This window comes from Uloborus diversus, chromosome 5 (genome assembly GCF_026930045.1).
Source record: "Uloborus diversus isolate 005 chromosome 5, Udiv.v.3.1, whole genome shotgun sequence".
Lineage (NCBI taxonomy): Eukaryota > Metazoa > Arthropoda > Arachnida > Araneae > Uloboridae > Uloborus > Uloborus diversus.
Window position 1 is genome coordinate 168,912,485 of NC_072735.1, and position 21,956 is coordinate 168,934,440.

General features: G+C 31.5%; 1 protein-coding gene across 1 annotated transcript in view; it reads right to left on the reverse strand.

Annotated features, from left to right (window-relative positions):
* The window catches only part of LOC129222261 (elongator complex protein 2-like), a 49,127-nt gene that overhangs the window by 19,613 nt on the left and 7,558 nt on the right, over positions 1-21,956 (reverse strand). The window contains exons 2-10 of the mRNA XM_054856740.1: positions 21,666-21,753; positions 20,932-20,996; positions 17,936-18,086; positions 14,435-14,512; positions 12,926-13,060; positions 11,282-11,422; positions 10,738-10,821; positions 10,513-10,616; positions 5,754-5,876 (exon numbers count right to left, since the gene is read on the reverse strand). Of these exons, the coding sequence (XP_054712715.1) occupies positions 5,754-5,876; positions 10,513-10,616; positions 10,738-10,821; positions 11,282-11,422; positions 12,926-13,060; positions 14,435-14,512; positions 17,936-18,086; positions 20,932-20,996; positions 21,666-21,753 (969 nt within the window). The remainder of the gene's footprint in view (positions 1-5,753; positions 5,877-10,512; positions 10,617-10,737; positions 10,822-11,281; positions 11,423-12,925; positions 13,061-14,434; positions 14,513-17,935; positions 18,087-20,931; positions 20,997-21,665; positions 21,754-21,956) is intronic.

A 21,956-nucleotide genomic window follows, 5' to 3' on the forward strand; every position in this document is an offset into this window, starting at 1 on the left:
CCGGAATTTTTCCGGAATTGAAGTTACCAAAACGTATTTTAATCAAGTTTTAGTGATTAGGGGGGGGGGGAGAAATGATTGGGGGTAATATGAAGGAAACTTTGGAAATTTAAGTTTCAGAAATAGAATAGTAGATTATCTTTGATGGCAAGGCGAAACGATCGGAGACCCTCACCCGGAATTTTTTTTTAAATTTAAATCCTGAAAAGGAATGTTTGTACGGTCTTTAATTATGCAAAAGGAATAGAAGGCACTCCTGTGAAATATTTCCGAAATTGAAAGCTTAAAAATCCATTTCTTTGCTATTTTTAGGGAATGGGATAGGGTTCTAGGAACTTCTCGAAATATTTCCAAAATTAAGTCCTGAAAACGCAATTACATGACATCTTTCAGGATGAGGGTTGGGGTTAAGAGACTGTCTCACAAAAAAATTCGATATTGAAGCTCCAAAAACGAACTTTCAGACAATTTTAGATAATGTTATAGTGAGGTTTTTTTCGACTCTTTCGCGGCAATTTGTAGGGATGCAAGTCCGTAAACCAAAATGTAATAATGCTGAGGGATCATCAGGCTCTTTAAATTCGCCACTACGCTCAAGTATTGATGCTTCTCTAAAATGATTTTTTTCCTCTACATATTTTAGTTTTTAAACTGTTTAATGATATGTTTTTGAATGTGTTCTCTTATAAGAAATTCTTCGCGACTCCCTTGGAAGTCACAACATGCTGGTTGGGAACCGCTGATCTGGAGCATTAGTAATTAACCAAGCTAGTCAATTAATGGTTAAAATATTTTTTTTCTCAATAAAAGTTGTACTATACACATTCATATCTTTAGCATAAAAATGTTTGTAATTACTTTGGTATAAAGAAAAAAGCTTTAAAACTAGCATTTAACTATGTCATTACTACAGGTAGATCGTGTTTGTTAATTACTGGCGTTGAAGGCATTTTAGATCAATGCATGTAATCGACCAACCTTCAATAACAAACAGCATAAATGGATAGTTATTAAATGCATTTTTTTTCCTTCACTGAGAATAAGCATTGATCAGCATATCTCAGTAAATGAACCTGTAAAATTAAATTTAACCTGGAAAAAGGTGATTCAACATTTTATCTGATAACAATTTGCACCAGTAAGAAAAGTGACTTCCTTGAAAACTTCTAGATGTCTCTGTAAGTATATCGTACGTAACCTTCATAATGGTCAAATCAAAACCTTTGTTACAACTTAGTTCAACTTACTGGCTGATGGTCAGTAACTCGCGGATCACACTATAATACTTCCTGTGCAATTTAAATAAACGCTTATCAATATCATGTTTACTTAATCTGTTACTTTTCTAAGTCTAAAACTTTAAAGTATAAAATTGAGATGAAGATTTACTTAATCCATTTGCACAAATTTGACATTTTTTATGCTTGTATTTGCAATTTATTCCCAGAATTTTAAGCTTTGTCTTAAAATTTTGATACATTCAAATATAAAAACCATTAAACGTTACATAATATACGAAGTACCTACTTTCTAAAAAAGTTTCGTGTCTACAAGGTAATGATTTGAGCCTATTACGTGTACGCACACAATATGTAAAAATCTTTACTTTTCAAGTTCAATTTTTTTTTTTTTTGAAAGTTCATATATTATCATACATAATACTTTGCTCTTTGTTATAAAGGGCAAATATATGCACAAAGATGTCACACCTGCGCAAATGGATTGAGCAAGGTTTTTTTAATTAAATAAGAACTATTTTCAGATCATCTTTGTCCTTTGTTAACATTAGAAAATATTAATTACTTCTTGAAAAATAGTTAAAATCGTTGTTGAAATAAAATATCACGAAATTTTAATGATCTCTGTTGCGTCAATTTAGAAAGATATTCATTGCGGATTAGGAAAGATTGTGTGGCGAGCACTCGTAGGCCAACCCTCCAATTCTAGTTCACCCACCTGTTTCTAATAACACGGAAAATACACACGGGGACGTCCTCCCTCCCCCCTTTCTCTTTCCTTGACTACAATCACTGCCGCCTCGAGCCCAAGCTACAAGCACTGACATCCGATACCACTGGCCATCACTTCGGGCACACGCATGGAAAGCCTCACTTTTTCGCAAAAATCTAGTTCATCTGCAAAACTGACTGATGGCGATATTTGTCCGGCGGGATCTCCACGCGATCACGAACAATTGGTTTTAGAGAAAAAAAAAATCTAGACTGATTTATGAAGAATATGAAGGAATGAAACTTGTTACAGAAAGTTTATGGTCCATATGGAATCATTTATTAGCATAAAAATGAGAAAAAAGCCGAGCTATTAATAAAATAGACCTTAATTTCACGTATCCTTACTTATTCGAGTTTTTGACGCCATCTATTGGCACTTTAGGCAACTATAAGATTAGTGGACAGAATCGAGTAAGTTTCAGAACACGTGAGCATTGAAAATTTTTTTAATGATATTTACAAAATATTTCAATTGCAATGCGTCTACATTGTTTCTATGGTTCAGAGAAAAAAAATCTCGAATCTCTGTGTTTAGATGATTTTTCATGAATGTGTTTAAGAGAAATATTTCATATTTGACAAAAAGTACTTTTTAATATCATTTTGTGATAAATGTAGGTAACTCAGCAGCAATTTACTTCATGCACGTAGTTTTTTTACACATTCATCTGATATAGTAAAAAGTTTCATTGCAATCCGGCGATTAGATTTTTTTTGTCGCTGTTCCCAAAGAGTCAAGTTTAGCATGTTTTTCTACCGGAACAGCCTTAATGGTGTGAAAGTGACTAATGTGCATGCCAACTTCACCTAGACAAGGGCTGTCCAATCGCTAAGAGCCCACGGGCCAGAATTCCGGTCGCTGATCGCCTGGCGGGCCACAGTTTGAAAAAGTTGAACAATTACCTCTTGTAAAACAACAATTAATAGTTGGATTATTAATTATAGAACAATGAAATAGAAGGATTATAAAAAAATTGCTTACATTTTAATGGGGAAAATGAGGTTGATTCCGCCTTCTTTACAAGGGCAGGAGCTTAAGCTGCAAGTTTATCCAAGAACCTAACATTTGTCGCAACCAGTCAAATCAATATCATCAATGGAAAAGAGCAGAGTTGACGAGAGCAAGCTCTCAATTTCTTTTTTGAAACCAACAAAGGCTGTAGAGTCAGTGGGGGGGGGGGGGGGTCTTTATTTTGAACCCATTGCAGGAAGGTTTTTGTTTACCTGAAATGTTTCTCTCTTCCCTCCCCGTCTCCCCCCATCAACGTGAGGCGGTTCTATTTCTAGGAATTCGTTTTGAACACCAGCGTGCAGGGTAGGACTGCTTGACCTTGACCTGTAGCTGTCCTGTACCTCTTTCTCCCAATACAATGAAAGTAGTAAAAGAGCAATCAAGAGGAAATTTCAGAGTTTCGGCTTGACCAAGAACAGTAGTCTCGGATGCTTCTTGATACCATAAAATGTCGAAAGAATAAATATGCTGAATAAGAAGTTGGCTGGCCGCCATTTGGAGCTCTGACCTAGACCCTTAATTATCCCAAAAATATTATATTGATTTTTGTTACTTCTTGGATTTCATATGTTTTAGTAATAATATGTTCAAAATAAAGTTTTGTGTAGTAATGTTAAATTCTGCATGTGAAAATATCTGAATTTTGACTTATTAACTAATTTCAGCTATCCTAATCAACTAATTTCCTGTTCTGCTTGTTTTAACCACATGACTGTTTAACATGTGAGTGTTCAAAGAGGAGAACAAAACCTGAAACATCAAGAACCCCATTCTAAACTTAAAAATAGATGGATGGTTGCTTCTCAAGAACTATTGCATTTTTGGATTATACTTATTATGTAAGGATTGCCTTCTAAAGAGATTCCTGAGGAAAGAATAGAAAAGTCTGCTGTCTCTGAAACAGTGCTTCTGCCCATTTTGGATCAGTGGTAGTAAACAAAGCCAAAGGGCAACAACAAAATATTTTGAATGTAGAAGATGGAACAAACCTATAGAAGATGGAACCAATAAGGATTGGTCTGCTGGGCTTAACATTCTTTTGAAGTCACTGAGATAATATAACTTTGTTAAAACTAAAAGCATATTTTCTCTGACTATTCCATAATGGAAAGTTTCGCAAAGAAAGGCAGTAGACTTCATTAATGTAGTTCAACTATGCAACAATGTTGAAAAAGAATTGGAATGATCCTCAGTTTTAAATTCAATTTCACTAAAATCAGAATCTGTTTTAAAATAAATTGGAGATGGGAACTGATGGAATTGCTAAATGAATGAATTGAATGAAATGATTGCTAAATCTATGAATAGCAAAAAAAAAAAAAAAAATCTTCAAATGTTTCAGCAGAATTACTTGAACTTTTTTTAGGATAGCAATTATTGACCAACATTTAAATACTGCTATTTATGACACAAAACAGTTATGAGTTACATTAATTTTTTTTTTACCAAAGAATGATTTCATGTCTACAGATAAAAATAAATAAAAATACCACAAAAAAAAAATACACACACACACACACACACACACACACACACACACACACACACATATATATATAATATATAATATATATATTATATATATATATATATATATATATATATATATATATATATATATATATATATATATATATTAAATTTGTCTATTATCCATCAAAGTAACATTTTTAATTTTTCTCATTTCATTACAGTTGCGCCTTTTATTTATTTATTTTATTTTTTTTTTAATGTAACCAATTTTTTTAAATACTAAATGACTTGTTTTTATTATTTGTTGATGTAATGTTACATCTGGTAACTAGGATTTTTTACTCTTATATAAAAATCAACACATGTTTTAATTGTTTAATCCATCAGTCACTATTATACTATGCTGCAAAATAGGATTAATAAGATTGATAGATCATATTCTTTAGTTCTTTTCAAAGAATAATTGTAAACTAGCAAACAAAATTGCTTCTTCAATGTTAATAATGAAATGCCCCCCTTCCCCTCTTCCTCCAAGAAAAGGGTATGTCACTGGTCTGGATGATCCAGAACAGCTAACATCAAAACATCAATACGGCATCACTATTTAGTTAAATATTTGCATGACAGCATTGTTGTTGTTGTCTTGTCCAGTGGAATAGTGCGGTCAGGGCCGGATTTAAGGGAGGGCAGGCGGGGGCTACTGCCCAGGGCCTCCACAACAAAGGGGCCCCCATAATAACATTTTTACAAAATATCCTAACTTTCACGGGTCAGCAAATTTTACGTTTTTCTCCCCTATAAATTATAATAATAATAATATAAAAAAAATGAATAGCAGTAACTACAGGATGTACTTACTATTAAAATGCTGATAAAAAATATTGGATATATACATATATATCAAAGCATCGGATATTATCAAAAATATGATTTTTTCAAAACCTGATTACAGGCCTCCACTCCTTTGTTGCTCCAGGGCCTCCACACTTCCAAATCCAGCCCTGAGTGCAGTAGAATCAAATTGGTCCAAAATATCTAAAACATGCCCTGCCACATTAACGATTTCGGAGGAACAGAGAAGTGCATGACAGCATTGAAAAATACTAATAGTCAAATTTTAAGTGTGAATAATTTGTAATGTTATGTATGAGTTTGAAAGTCTTGACTTGCTCAAAAAAAAAAAAAAAAAATGTCCCCTATAACAATGTTTATAAATAAATAAAAATAGATACCATAAACAGGAAATAGGTACTTACTTCATCAAGCTGCCACACATGAATAGCACCTTGGTAACCATGAGCAATGATGATTTCTCCACAAGGTGAAAACACTCCCCCATAGAAACCTAAAGTATTTCCTCCAACCTCTCCTACACGCACCTAATGTGAAAGACACACAATTTTACTTTTATTATCTTTTGTTAAATAAAATCATGAATGATAAAACATTCGTCAGGAAAATCACAACTAAAATTCATTAATGTTAACTCCTCCCCTTTGAAAGAGTACTCTTTCTGGATTTAACCCGATACATTTGGTGGTAAGCATGCAAGTAGTGCCTTCGAAAAGTTGAATGGCAGGTGGTAAAACAGTTTTATCTATGGACAAGTACATTTGATGAATTTGGGGAGAAGATATTTCAAACTGTTATAAAGGGTTAAATTTCACATTGAAAACATGATAGGAAATATTTAAGCATTAATGTGATAACCAAAAAATAAGTGCAATATTTTTGACAACACAAAAGTATTTTTTAAAATTATTTCCTGCATTCCAGTAGCAGAATGTCCTGTATCTGTTTAAAGCATCATCCACCCGGTTTAACCATGCATAGTGGTAGGTACAGGGCAGCATGGAGTACAATGTAATTAGAAATGAGGGATGTCATTCTTTCTAATGATCCGTTCATCCAGGGATCGTTCATTTCTTTAACCCGTACATTCAACTCATTCACTTGAAAAAGTTACTGGTGACCTCTTTATGAGAGAAATACTTACATACATTAAAAATGTTTCATTGGATCAGTAATATTATTCTTCAGAAAAGCAAGTAAAATACCTAACAGTAAGAAAAAATGCCAATGAAAACTAAATTTATAAATATTTTATTAAGGTTTAAATGTATGAAGTAATTATAACTCATTTTGTTACATATTTCTTGGTGACCGAGTGGCGGCAAGGTAAGACATGACATTCGTTTTCAATTTCAGAAGTCGCATGTTTGTTTCCAACAAAGTTCAAAATTGTATAATTTAATTTCATTCAGTAAAAAAATTAAATTGATGTGATATCAGAAAATTTCTTTTAAAAAAATCACCGAATACCTCCTATAAAACTTTTTTAGCATTAATGAAATAATAAAATAAAATTAAAAAAAAAAAGCAAACAAGATATGAACTTAGGTGAAATAAGTGCATTATTTCTAAATAGAATTTTTTTTATAATAATAAATAAAAAGAAAGCAAAAGGTCATTTTGAATGTGTATAAAATGAAAGTTATACTAAAAAATATTTGTTAAAAAAAAATCAGTAACAGAGATATAACTATAAAGTAAATATCATTCATAAGAATGACCGTTTATTTTTTAGAAGATTGCACTCCACTGTTCATTTTGAGGTGATGGTTTTTTTTAGACCTGTTCATTACGAACATTACATATAGGGACGACACATTCCTTTATGTAATGCATCTTTTTATAGCATCATTTCGTAACCCAAAACTTATGACATAGACGTGTCAAACATTTTTGCGCTCCATTTTTAGCAAAACTATATCTGGTCATGGGAAAACATGTAATGGTTTGCTTTTTAAGTAGCAGTCTAGCATAAATGATTTTTTGAAATTAGTAGACCTGATGTCAGCAAGGTTTCACATCACAAAACTAAAATAAAAATAAAGTACTTCATTTTTTTTCTCTAACTAAAGTGTTTTCTTCAGGTTCTTGGTAAACAATGAGATTTTCATACTTTATATATACTATCAAGATGTACACCTGATTCCTGATTCCTGGAGATACCAGTAACAAATAGGCAAATGCAAAAGATATAAATTTCAATAAAATGAAACAAAATAGTTAGCACTACAGTGTAAAAGAAAAAATATTTTGAGGAGCATTTTGCGATTTTAGTGATTCTGTTGAGGAGAATTTCTAATCTAATAATATCTCCTTTAATATTTGCAGAGTGAGTTCCGAAAGAATACTAATATACTATTTCAAACTTGAACGATGTTTATTAAACAACAAGGTATATAGATAAACAGTCTGTAAATGATAAAATATACTAAAAACGTAATAATTAATTCCATCTGACATTTAGCTACAAACTATGGCACACCACCTGCTATGTGCTATTAATGTACGAGATGACTAACACAGAAATGATGAAATCTAAAACTGCATGACTATGGACTAAAGCTTTGATGTAAAACTTTAAACCCATTAGGAAATAAGCTAATACAAGCTCATAATTTAGAAGAGGGGCAAGTGGCACGAACAAGCAAGTTGGAATGCTGACGAAGCAAACCTCCTACAACGAAGAGAGGTAATCAAAGAGAAAGAACATAAGCCGCGAGCAGTTTAAATATCCCCAGGGTCATTAGCATATCCGAGTCACGTGAACAGACACTCGATATTGCTATCGTTGAGCACACGTGCCATCAGATTCCTTCTAGAAACTTTGATGTGACGTCATCCACTAGGGAGTTCCGCAAAGGTGGACAAAAGTGAAACCAAATATTTGTTCGATTTGACCGACATGAAATGAATGCTGATAAGCGTTTTTACCCTAGTCATGCAGAATGATTGGTAATACATTGTAAGTAATGAAAAACATATTATTTTACTGTTGTTGTGAGGTAATGAGATAGGATTATTTACTGTTGTTGCTAACAGGCATTCATGCTTAACAGATTCATATGTTTAAAATTAAAAAAAAAACTTACATGATTATGTTAGTGTTTCGACAATAATTTTAAAAAATGGCATAAAAAACATGCATCATTAATATTTAATTTTAAAAAAATTATAAAACTAAGTCATACTCCGAGTCAACAACTTCAATTTCCCCTATCCATATATGTCGTTAAACCATTTTTTAAAAAATGGAAAAGCTTGAATCGTAGTAAAAGTTTTGAAGTTGGGACCCAAAATAGAAAAATATCTGCCTCAGCAAAAATCCCGAGAGATAAGAAGAATAGTTGCGTGATTGCTCGAAAATGCCCCTTTAACAAATTTTGGAGAAAAATGCGAAGCAAACTTCCTTGCTAAGTTTCTGTCACTGCAGAGAAACTCTCCAAAATATGGAGTGGTTGCCAATCCTGCTAATGCACAAATGTTGGTAAGTGTGCAATTATTGAAATAACTGTCAATCAAACTGAAATATGAATGACTAATTTTCCCGAGCAATGAAATTTCCTCTAATATACAATTAACACTAATGTAGATGAAAGTTTTGAAAAAATTAGTCAATAATAAATCTCAAATTTAGCTTAGTTGATTCAAGTAAAACATCTCCATAATGATTTTAAAGAAAAAAAAATTGCCTGTAGTGTCATTGTTATCCTAATTTGTACATATAGCCTATCATTTGGTTTTGAAATCTTCAATGTCAAAATAATTCTGGGGGAAGCCACCAAATCCTGACATTTCTCTTGACATGACCGAAGATAACTTAAAATGCGTTTATAGGACTTCAACTTCAAAAAAATTCAGGAGGATACTATTCAAACGCCCATCCTTACCTTAACTTTACCACCAAAGATGGATAAAAATTATGCTATTAAGTTTTCAATTTCAAAATCTTTCCAAAGAAGATTCCTAAATCCCCCCCCCCCCCCCCCCTTCTAACCTAACGTCTCCAAAGGTAGCCAAAAATATCTCCTCCCTTTTCCTCTATTGCAGTACCAAACATGGACTGAAATTGGGTTTTAACGCTTCAATATTGAAAAATTTTCAAAGAGCCACCAATCCCCCCAATAACAAGTCCAAACTTGTACCTTAAAAGCATTCGATTTTAAAAGTTTTCTGCAGGAGATTACCACCCCTTCAACCCCAATTTTTCTCAAACATCGCCTACAATTTAAACTACTATTTTGGAAAAAATTCTCAGATGAGCCAGAATTCTCTATCGTCACCAAAATTAGCCCAAACTTATTTTAAATTTTGAAAACATTTTGGTAGGTATGGAACTCCCCACCCTTCTCCTTAATTTTCACGAAATATTGCCCAAATTTGTGCTTTGAGGTGTCAGTTTGGAACATTCTTCTGGGATCTTGGGCGGTTTACCTGACCTCTAACGCTCCCCTCCAGGCCTGTCATTTAGAAGGGTCAAGAGGAAGCAATTGATCCCCCCTGGATTTGAGAAATGTATTTTCAGATATGTGGTCGTGGCTTTTGTTGCTTTTTGAAATAATATGCATTGAGTATTATACATTTTGATTTCCCCTGGAACATTTTGAAAAGATGGGCGGCCTGCTCCCCTTCTCCCCATCCAACCTTATCTCTGTACTAAAACTACTTTTTTAAACTTCAATTGAGAAAACTTTCCAGGATTAGGTCCCTTATTTGCAGCAACTTTGCTCCACTTACGACATCACCAAAGACAGTCTAAACTTGCTTTTGTAAATTTTGGAGCCTACTTTTCTGTAAAAGCGATAAATTGTGCATAAAAAATCTCAGAGCTAAACTTATCTTATGTTCTTAAAATTCACTCCTACTTTTGTGGGGATATATTCATTCATTTCTTTTTTAAAAAAAGGTGTGATGTAGGAACCTGGAAGAAAAAACAAATAACTGCGGCAGTTTCAAATCTTTTCCCACCTTGAAAAAATAGGACTGCTGGAATTTGTACAATCAATTCTAAAAAGGCCCCAGCAAGAATTCTCCAATTGGGCCCCGCATTTGCTAAGGCCAGCTCTGCTAATGCTTTAGGAAGTTCGCTTATTTTCCAGATGAGTTACCATATTTTAAAAAAAACTTACTGACACACATAATTTGCCAAAAGAGGAACATGAATACCTTTTCTGTCCAAATATTAGATGAAGAGTCAAGTTCCCAAATAATCATTGTTTTATCCATTGAAGCAGATAATATCTGTACTTTGGAATCGTTAAATGGTCCTCCTGAAATGCCAAGGTAAATTATGAACTTGTTTTTCATTTAAAAAATAAAAGAAATTTTATGGTCAGTAAAAAAAAAAAAGAAAGAAAGAAAAGAAAAAAAAACTATTTTTTAACAACATACTTTTGCAATGCTTCCATTTTACTGAATAAATCCAGTTTTCATGTCCACTTAAAACTGATTCCAGCAATATCGAATATTTATGTCCTACAAAATATATATATATATATATATATATATATATATATATATATATATATATATATATATATATATATATATATATATAAAACAACAGCTACAGATAAAAATAAAAATATTTATAACAATATATGTAAGCAGAATAAATGTTCACTGCAAACATGAAATTATGTAAGAAATATTGTGAATATTTCGAGCAGATGTCATGAATTAAGTAATCACTCATTTTTCAAATTTGAGAATAGTTTATTATTATGACATAACACATTCTTTAAGAAGCTTATAACATTTTTTTTTTTAATTTTAAATTGAGTACCCAAATACAAAAATTGCGTTATATAGTAATATTTTTGATTATTTTCTATAAACAATTTTACTGAGCACTAATTAGTATGATGTTTTTTACGAATGTAATAAAAATGTCAAGTTAAAACAATTTATAATGAATGAAATAATTTCACTTTACCTAATTTAGATGAAAAGATTGTTTCATCAGTTTTCAGATCCAGTTCGTTGTCACTAGTTGAATCGGATAGTTTTTTGGAAATTTTCCACATTCGTATATAACTGTCTTGAGAACCAGATGCAAGCAGCAAACTGTTTTCACCTTTAAAATACAATTAAACTGTTTATTCAAAAAAGAAATTCTCCTATAAGTAATATATCATTTTGTTTCCTATGTATATACTGCAATGGGCAGGTAAAGGGCAGTAACTGCAAATTTTTCTTTTTTTTTCATTCTTGTCATCTATTGTATGTTAGCTTTATTGTAAAAGCTTGCTTATTTGGTTTCTGCTAAAAATAAAAGGTTCGAAAAAACGTCTAATTCCAACATTTCCCTATTGTTAGTATTGAATCCAACAGAAATTTCAAATGGCTCGAAAACTCATTTCTGCAGATACTGCCGTTTACTTGCCCAAGGCAGTATAGGCATCCAAAAGAAGATGAAATTTAACCCTTAATTTACCTACAATAATATAAGTACCCTTTCTACTTTAATGGCAAGTATAACTTAATAAAATTAAAAAACAAAACCTTGTTTGGCCAATAAATAAATAAATAAATAAATAAATGAAAATAAAACATACTTCTAACTGAAATAAAAATTAAAAATGAATAAATTTTATTTTCCTAAAATGATTATAGTTGGGGTAAAACTAACCTGGCACTGATGCTGTGATTAGGATCTGCACAGCCTTCACAATACCAGTCAAACAATGAAAAGCAGATTCAATTTAAAGCAACTGCCAATAGTATCATTATTAACGAGAAACGCAGAAGTTTAGCAATGATTTGTTGAATTGACACTTAGCATGATGTAATGAACAAAACTTGTACAAGAATATAAAAAAACTAAAACAGGACAGATTTAGGATACTAAAGACTGGCAGCAGCAATTCTTCGTGAAGATATTCAATCTTTTCAAAAAAAAAAAAAAAAACATTGCTGGCTTTACAGCATCATCTTATATCCGTTAAATGACAAAAATGTAATTTTTTAATATTTTCTCATGATTTGGCACTGAGTGCGTTGAACTAGACATTTAAATTTAAAAATAAAAAAAAATGTTTTTTTAAACTTTGATTTAGCGTACAATTTTTAGATCAAGCGGGATCAATGGGGACAGATGATATCTTAACTATAATGATGTATTTTAGGTCTGTGTACGTTTTCAGCTCTATACAAATATATATATATATGTATTGAAACAAAATAAAAGAAAATTAGAAAAGAAAAAAAAAATAAAATGGAGCAAACCACAAGCCCAATGTTGCGCAAAGCAGCAAAACAAACAGCCGGGTAAATATTACAAAATGCAAACAATAAACATATAAGGTATTTACAAAATTAAACAAATAAGAATACTAAAACTAATAATAAGACTTAAGTTGATGAAGCCAGAACTCCTCAGCAGTAGAACCTTCATCCTAAGGTCAACAGACCCAAAATTTTAAACATAAACCTAAAGTGAGGATGTCCAGTTCTGAAAAAGCTAGCAACAAAAAGTGGGGAAGAAAATTCCTCATTAATTAAACCCTTAACTCATACATTTTACTACAGAAATATGCTAATTGTAACAGCTAATTACATTAACATATTTTAATCTTACTTTCTTTAAGTACATCTAAGCTATGGATCCAGTCTTCATGCCCATGAAGCTTCAGAACAGGAAAAAACTGATTTGAGTCATTTTGTAAATACAAATGTATTTTATCGTCATCTCCACCAAGCAGCATAATCAATTCTAGAAACACACAGCAGATCAAATGCAGTAAGTTTTTCAACATTTGCACCAAATAATAAATGCTTAAATTTGCATGGAAACTAAACACAAGATATAGCTTGACCACGGAGAGATGGCAAAGAAATGGAGGCAGAAACAGAACCCTTTGTTTTGTAAAAGGTATAAATCAGCATGAACACACAAGGGGTAAGGCTTTTACTCTTCATGCCTGCCTATTACAAAATGAAGAGGTCTGTTTCTGCTTCCAGTTCATCTGCCATCCCTCCTTGGTTAAGCTCAGGGTTCGCTGATACATATCAGTTGATAAATATCATGATATATATCCGATATTTATTTGGAAAATATCATATTTTGATATTATTATTTTTTCAACTAGGCATTTTTAATATAAAAATTATATCAATTTTATTTTTGTTATTCATTTACTATTGAAAATAACTAAAAAGTTATGTACTATATTTTTATGATGCATTAATACCTTATTAATGAAGTAATGTAATATTCCTTTTTTATTTCATACTAGTGGCACCCGCACGGCTTCGCCCGTAATAGAAAAATTAAAAGGTCTTTTGGTTCGCCTGTATATTTACAAATGTATGGTGAATTTTCTCGCCAATTGGCTTGTACCCATGTTACGGTTCCACGTTATGATGATTTCGTAAATTACTCGTCCATTTTATAATATTTTTGTTCTTAAAATTGGAATAGAAAAAGAACCACATCGAATTTTCGAAAAATCGCTTCGAGGTGCACACCCCCATGCTACAAACTAACTTTAGGCCAAATTTCATGAAAATCAGCCGAACGGTCTAGGCGCTATGCACCTCACAGACAGCCAGACAGAGAGACTTTGAGCTATATTAGTAAAGATTCATAAAATTATTATTAATAATGTCAAAATTTTAATTCATATTAAAAGTGCCTAATTAAATATTAAACATTGGTCAGAAAAAAGAAAGTCTTATGGCTGTGCACTGACTAATGCTTTTTTTTAAAAAAATTCTGAATCATACAACTGTGTAAAAGTAGCTAACAGAAGAAAAATGAGTAAGGCAGCTAATGCTAAATGAACTCCATTAAAATTGATAAAAATGTTGAATGAAATATTAAGACATAAATAATGAAAGAAACCTTAATTTTCGATATTTATGAACCCTGGTTAAGCTATAATATTATGTATCAGTAAAAAGAAATAAAATATATTCCATAATTATATTTAATTATAAAACAGCAGCATGTTTTACTGATAATGTTTTTTTTTCTTATTTGCTATCAAAACAGTATGGTGAAATTACACATCATAAATGCAATAAAGAACTATTTATTTACACATAGATCCACAGACTTATAAACACATAATTTGTAAATACTTACCATTCTCTTTATTTAAAATTGCAATCTTAACATCTAAGGCAAATCCGTTCCCAAAAGATATCGTCTGAATGCAACTTACTGAAAAGGAAATAAAAAAGAAAGTCATGCTTGCACAATTACAACAAGAACTAAGAATAAAGATTTTTTCAACTTTTACTACATTCATGAAATTTGCTTATTGTTATGGTAATTTGAAAAGAAATTATTTTAAAATGAAGTAAAGTGTCAATTGAGCAAACCCTTTTATGACGAAATGAATCTCGAGAAAAACAAGGGTTTCATGGCAAATATGAAAAAAATTAATTAATTGCAGGCAACTCCCATAAAACACCAGAAAGCAACTTTTTAAACCAATTTTCCCAAATGATCAAAAGAAGAAGAAGAAAAAAAAAAAAAAAAAAAAGAGACACTAAGCTCTAATATACTTCTTAATTCAAAACACTTCTCTTTTTTGCTTGGCAGCAATTAAAAAAAAAAAAGGTTTTGTATTAATCAACAAATATATCTTCAATATAATTTGCATAAAGGCTGATTATTTCTTCAGAAAAGCATAGTACAATTAAAGTTCTTACTTTAAGAAAAAGTTTTACAAAAACTTAAAACTTTGAAAAACAACAATTTGAATGATAACTAAAAATTATTATGATTTAACACCACTTTAACAAAGAGGGAAGTGCATTATTATTAAACTCTCCTATTAGTAAGTGACAGTACAGTTAGAACCTCATCTACCCGGTCCTCATTTATTTGCGTCTCCAAATGAAATTTGCATTTTTAAAACAAGTGCAATGTTCATCTTTACTAATAATAAAGCTGAAAGTCCCTCTGTCCGGATTTTTCTCTGTCTGTCTGTCAGGATGCATAGCACCTAGACCGTTCGGCTGAATTTTATGAACTTTGGCACAAAGTTAGTTTGTAGCATGGGGGTGTGAACCTTGAAGCGATTTTTCGAAATTTCAATGTGGCTCTTTTTCTATTCCAATTTTTTCCGAGCAAAATTATCATAATACATGGAACCGTAACATGGGCACAAGCCAATTCGCGAGAAAATTCACCATACATTATTTGTAAATATACAGGCAAACCAAAAGACCTTTTAATTTTCTATTAAGGGCAAAGCCATGAGGGTACCACTAGTACGTCATACAGTAAAACCTGTCTACAACAATACTGTTGGGACCTAAAAAAAATATCATAATAGACAGGTAATCGTTATAGACAGTTGATTATTCATGCTGACATTTTGCTGGGGCCAAAAAAAAAATATTGTTATAAACAGGTTATTGTTATAGACGGTATCGTTATACACAGGTTTCACTGAAAAGATAATTTTAAATTAGAGTTGCAATAACAACTATAACTACACAAAACATTCGCTTTTTCTTCTGATCAGTATACAGCTCCCATATAGGATGTACAGTAAATGATGGTAACCTAACAAACAGCACTGCAGTTGAACTACTCTGGTGATGCGTTCTTTACTCAAATGACACACATGTTTGAGCTATGTAACGAAATTATGTGAAAAATTGTTTCAATACTTTATTATGTATTTTGAACAGTCATATGCAATTTTGCGACAGAATATGTTTTTCTTTCATTCTGAATTGTAAGAGTTTATTTGAATTTTTTGCTAATTACCTATATTACTTGGATTATCATTTATTCGGATTGACTTAGGTTCCAGCCCAGTGGCAGAAACGCTGCGACATGACAACAGTTGCAGACAATGAAACCCTATCGCGGATAGTTCTGTACGCGCTTAAAAAATAAAAGTTGTCCACGAGAAGAAAAAAGTTATCTGCAGAGAAAGAAAGCAAAAAAAAGGCTGTCTGCAACTGTCGGACATTTATTTGCATGAACTGCTGATGCGAGGAGAGAAGGATCGCACACGTGATCGTTCACCCGCCTGCGGTGGCATATATAAACCAAAACAAAATGATCTTTTTCAAATTGCTTACTGAAAAAGCAAATCTGAAATCCAAATAATGCATATTTCTCTGTACAAAAGAAAAAAAAATTATTTACCATGTATACATTTTAATGCTTTCATTTTGAAAAATGCAATCTGATTGCATCTGATACAAGAATCAAACTTTTAATCTTTTTTTTTCAAGTTAACTTCGCTTTATATGGAGGCAAATAAATGAAAAGTCTATTAAAACCATCATTTCAAGATTTTAAAACGAAATTCCGTTTTTGTGTATGAGTCAAAAATTTAAATGCTGAATAGATGGTTTAATTTTAATTTTGCTGTAACTGTGTCGATAAACATTAATGATATGTTTATAATAGGCTTCTAAAATGCAATTCAAAAATAATTTAAAAAAAAATTAATTCTTTTATGAGCTATTTTTATACTTTTGGAGCCTTCACTTTGAGAATTGCAATCTCTTTGCATCGGCTTTGAGAATCGGATTTTTCAAATTTTTGATGTTTAGTAGGCTTTGTTAAGAGATAAACAAATAAATTCTCCTTTCATTTTTTAAAAATCACAAAATTTAGATATTTTTAATGAAATTCTGAGATTTTTAAGAGTTTCAAATAGTTAAATGATCAACCACTGCTTGATTTTTATTTTTCAATTATTTAATGGAAATTAATATTATTAACAGAAAAAAGAAAAAAATGTCCCAAAAACACCCATTTTGAAATTTTTACAATCCCCCCTCCCCCCACTCAAAATTATTTGCTTTTTCACAAAATAGATTTTTCACAAAAAAAAAAAAAAAACGTGAAAAATCCTGGACAGATCCTTTCTCAATAGCCAACGCATGTTTGCTGACAGATCCTTTCTCAATAGCCAACGCATGTTTGCAACTGTCAGGTGCCACCAAGGACAGGGGGTGGGGGGTCATCAGATTGCACCATTGAAACTTTTAGGGGTAGGGAATTTGAGAAAGATTTTGAGCTCAATTTGGGGGCGGGGGTCTCGCTCTTTAGAGGAGACTGCTCCATTGAATTTAGGGAGGTGCACTATTGTCTTGGGGGGGGGGGCACCTCCTGCCTTAATTCAAAAATTATTATTTAAAAAAACTCGTTTATTTTTTTTTATTGAAACCACGCTCAAAATTTTGTAGACAGATTATGAAGTTCTAAAAGCTTGTCGCAGACAGCTTCAAAACTTTCTGCCACTCTTTCACAGGACTCTGCCACTCTTTATCAGGACTCACTTTCTCCCAGTACTTGCATTACTCGTACAATTTGGATTTTGGTTTATCCGGATTGTCTCAGTCCGGATAAACAAAGTTCTACTGTAATACAATTTTTTTTTTAAATTTATTATTCAAAGTTGGTCTGAGGAGAATGATGAAATATATTCTCGTAAGGATGATAAATATAAAATTCTAAACAGACTAATAATAAGTGACTAACTAAACAATTAAGAATTTTTACAAGAGTAAGTCACATAGTAAAAACAAATACTAAAAAAAGATTTAACAGCAAGTTTTCAAACATTTATGGACAACAAAAATAGAGAAAAATGAAAAACTAGAACACCTGTTTGAGATTGAGATCTGAACCATATTTTCACAGAAGAATCTGTTGACAATGTTGCAATCAATAAATCATCTTTTGTCATTGGTAGGTAGATGCCACAAGCATTTCGTACAACATTTGTATGCCCAGTTAAATGTGCAGTATTAACATACTGAAAAGAGAGGTTAGCTTTTTTTAAATAATCAAAACACAAAATATTCTCAGTTATAAAAATAATTCTTTATCATTACTATCATTTCTTTAAACCAAACCCAAACTAGTTACATTCACAGTACTGCAGGAGTTGAGAATTTTTAGCTAGGTTTCATGTAAATTCCTAATTTATATATACACACACACACACACACACACATACAGTTGAACTCTGTTCATACAAAAAATTCAAATTTGTTCATATTATCCATTATTCCAAACAACTGTGAATGAATTATATTGAGAAAAAGAGAAGAAATGCTTACCTATAGAAAAAAAAACTACTAACACATATTGAAATCTAACTATTAGTACATTCAGAAAAATATCATTTAATTCATATAAATGAATGTTTTTGGAAAATATTGAAAAAAGAAGATGTTTTTTCACAATCAGGTTGTAATCCACAATGGAAGATGAAGTTTTATCTTCGGGAAAATTGAAACGTAAAACATGTAAACAAATGTCGGGCTTCATTTTCTATGCCGAATTCTTATCACTTTCTTCTCAAAACACAATGGGACTTCTACTACCTAATGAAATGATGAATAATTTCTATAAAATAAAATCACGGTATACTCAGTAAATTACCGCCCAATAGCCAGGGCTAAAGCAGAAAGACATGAAATACACCGCCAGCTCAGTCATTTCCAGCCGAGGACTGCAGTTTGTCCTCAGCTTGAAATAACTGAGCTGGCGGTGTATTTCATGTAAAATCACAGTATTCAACCACAAATATTTTACCTAAAGAGGTTACAAATTTTTGTTCGTCTTAGCCGATACTTTTAATTTAATAATTTTAACTTTTAATTTTGTACTGGACTGCAAGTACATATTATATATGTGAAATGCTTAAAGCAATTAAATAGCAAACCAAACTTAACGGACAAAATGTTTGTTTCAATGGTGTTTTCGTGTTAAACATGATCATATTAAGAAAGTTCAACTGTATATATACTATATATACATTTTTTTTTTGGCAGAGGAATAATTGTGTACCTGTTTTTTTTCTTGTAAAAAAATAAAGATAATTTACAATGTAATTTAAACATTAAAAAAAATCAAAAAGATAAGTGTTTTCTGCAATGAATTGCTTAATTGTAACAATGTTAGGATTAGCTTTTCCCACTTAGTTTAGAGATATTCCACCATCGTACATCAATCACTTACTACATCATTCTTTGAATTGAATGATTATTTAACACTAGAAAGACGGAAGCGGTCACGATTTTCAAATGCTCATATTTGCTGCGTTTAATTTTCAAACTCTTTTTCCTTCATTGACTTTTCCTAACTATTTATTAAGATCTTAGAACAGTAATTTTTTTTTCTTTAGGATTATTATTACAGTCGCTATAAATGTTTATACCTAGAAAGACTGACTACGGTCATTTTGACCGCTAAGTGAACCGTTCTTTACGCATCCGTTTTATTCTTTTTTCTCTTATCAGTTGTATGTATTATGGACTATTGTTAGTTGTCAGGGTGAGTAATGTTCTTTTGAGCTTGAGTAGTACCTGCTGGTTAGGTTTAATTCTTTGAACTGTTAGGAAAATGCGAAACACCTGCTGGTTGCATGGTTTCAGTTTTCTGCTATCTGCACAGGAGGCAAAGTCGAGAAAGGTAAATTTGAAAAGCATGTGACTGGACACGTGAAATTACTTTGGGTATAAAAGGAAGTAAATATAAACAGGTAAATTCCAAAAATGTTTGCTGGAATACTTTTGTGCACCAAAACATGTGCTTTGCTTGAAGCATTGACGTTCGTTTTCTTAGATGATAATGAAGTGCTCAGTCACATAATTATCTTTATAATGTCGAGAAGAATCGTTGACAATCAAAACTTATAGGAACATTAATTCCTAAAACTGTTGCAGATTTAACTAAAATAGATTATGGTTCGAATAAACAGTCTGACTTATCTGAAGAAAAACATATTCCTAGCGATGAGAATAGTTAGCTTTCATGAGATTATTTTGATTATTTTTCAGAGCCTAGATTTGCAGAAAAGGCTTGTTCTTCTGAGTTAGAATCATAAGAAACCTCACTAATAAAAACTGATGATCAATATATAAAAAGCAGTGAAAGAAAAGGGGAAAAGGGCCCGACGCCGAAAAAAAAGGGGAACATTTCAAAAACATAAAAATCAAATATTTCTCTAATTTCCTCCAAGTCACCTCCACTGATCAATTTTGCTGCATGTAAATAAGTATCTACCTTTGGAAAAAGATTAAATTGTGTGAAATTAAACTATGCGGAAATAAATCTACAAGCATTTGTTCTGATTGCCAAAAAAAAAAAAAACTGTTAATGGCTAATATACAGGTGACCTGATAACATAAGTATTTTGAAATACTGTAAGAGATAGTAATGTACGGTATCTTGCGTTATTTAGATATTTTTCACACCAAACACATGCATGGTTGATTATAGTACTTGTTAGTTATTACATGCTAAGAAATTTTCCTCTTTTTTTGTACAAATTTGCTCTTTCTCAATGCCAATTGTGTAAAGCATGTATTTTACTTGATCGAACATAAAATTTAAAAAAAAGCTATCTGAGACTTATTTGCAGACTATATTACGATTAAATTGTTAAATCAAATTCTGACATGTTAAAACAAATCTTTTCTATGGTTAAAAATCACGAAGGGAGGAAATTTTCAATCTTTTCAGTATGGCAGTCAAAGTGACCGCTGCTAGTCTTTCTAGGTATACTTAAAACGCCGTCTTTCTAGTGTTAAGAGCTTGAAAAGGAAAAACTTCAGATAGAAGAAGAAAATAAATCAATAAACATAAATTACTTCAGATCCTTGCAAGCTCCATAGGATAGCAGTGAAGTCAGCAGATGTAGATATTAATTCAGTCTCTAAAATTACAAAAAAAAAAAAAAGTTGATTACATCAGTTTGCTATTAAAAATACTAACATCAACTAAAATGTTAAACCTCTATCATTTAGGGTGATTCAAAAGTCTATAGAAACTTTGAATATTCATTCAAAAATTAAAAAGCACAGTATAAAAGCTGCATTCAAGAAGCTTGTTTTATGCTAATGGACATTAACAATATTAGGAAGAGTCCCAGGCCTGTCATTTCAGTTTTCCCAAGTCCCCCTGTCCTCATCTACCGAACAAAAGTTACGTTTAAATGTTACTGTGGACTGCTTCAAAGGGAATAGTCCTTGGTCTCTCTATGGACATAAGCTTTTTTTTTCCCTTTTTAAATTACAAATTATATCTTGCAAGTAACTTCAGATGATATTATATCAAAAATACTGTTAAAATACATAAAGTAATGATACAGACACTTTACAAAAAAAAAAAAAAACATATAGTAACATTAAAAAAATTAATAATAAACTAGTTTAAAAAAAGATCTGTCCAATTCTTAAATTTTTCTTCAGCACATTAATACTTAAGATATCTTCTATCACCACAAATTCTAAAAACAATCATTTTGTTCAAATAGAATTTCTAAAGATTATTGCACTTTCATACTCAATGATAAATCTTACACGATTTTAATAACATTGTTTACCGAATTCTGAAGCCTGGATCCAATGTACAGATGTGACAATCTTCTTATGGCCAATCAAAGTTTGAAGATGGCTAGCACCATTGTTTTTCTGCAAAAAGTTTGAAAAAATGTTAATTCATCCACAAATAAAATTTTTTAGCACAAATCTTATTTCATTTCTCTTTCAATTTAAATCTTCTTGTTAGAGTACAAGTCTGCTTCACAAAAGGTAGGACCGATAGTGGACTCAAGTAAAACTTTCTGTAGACAGCGTGAAATTTACAGAAAGTACGGCGAAGCTATTATTTGAAA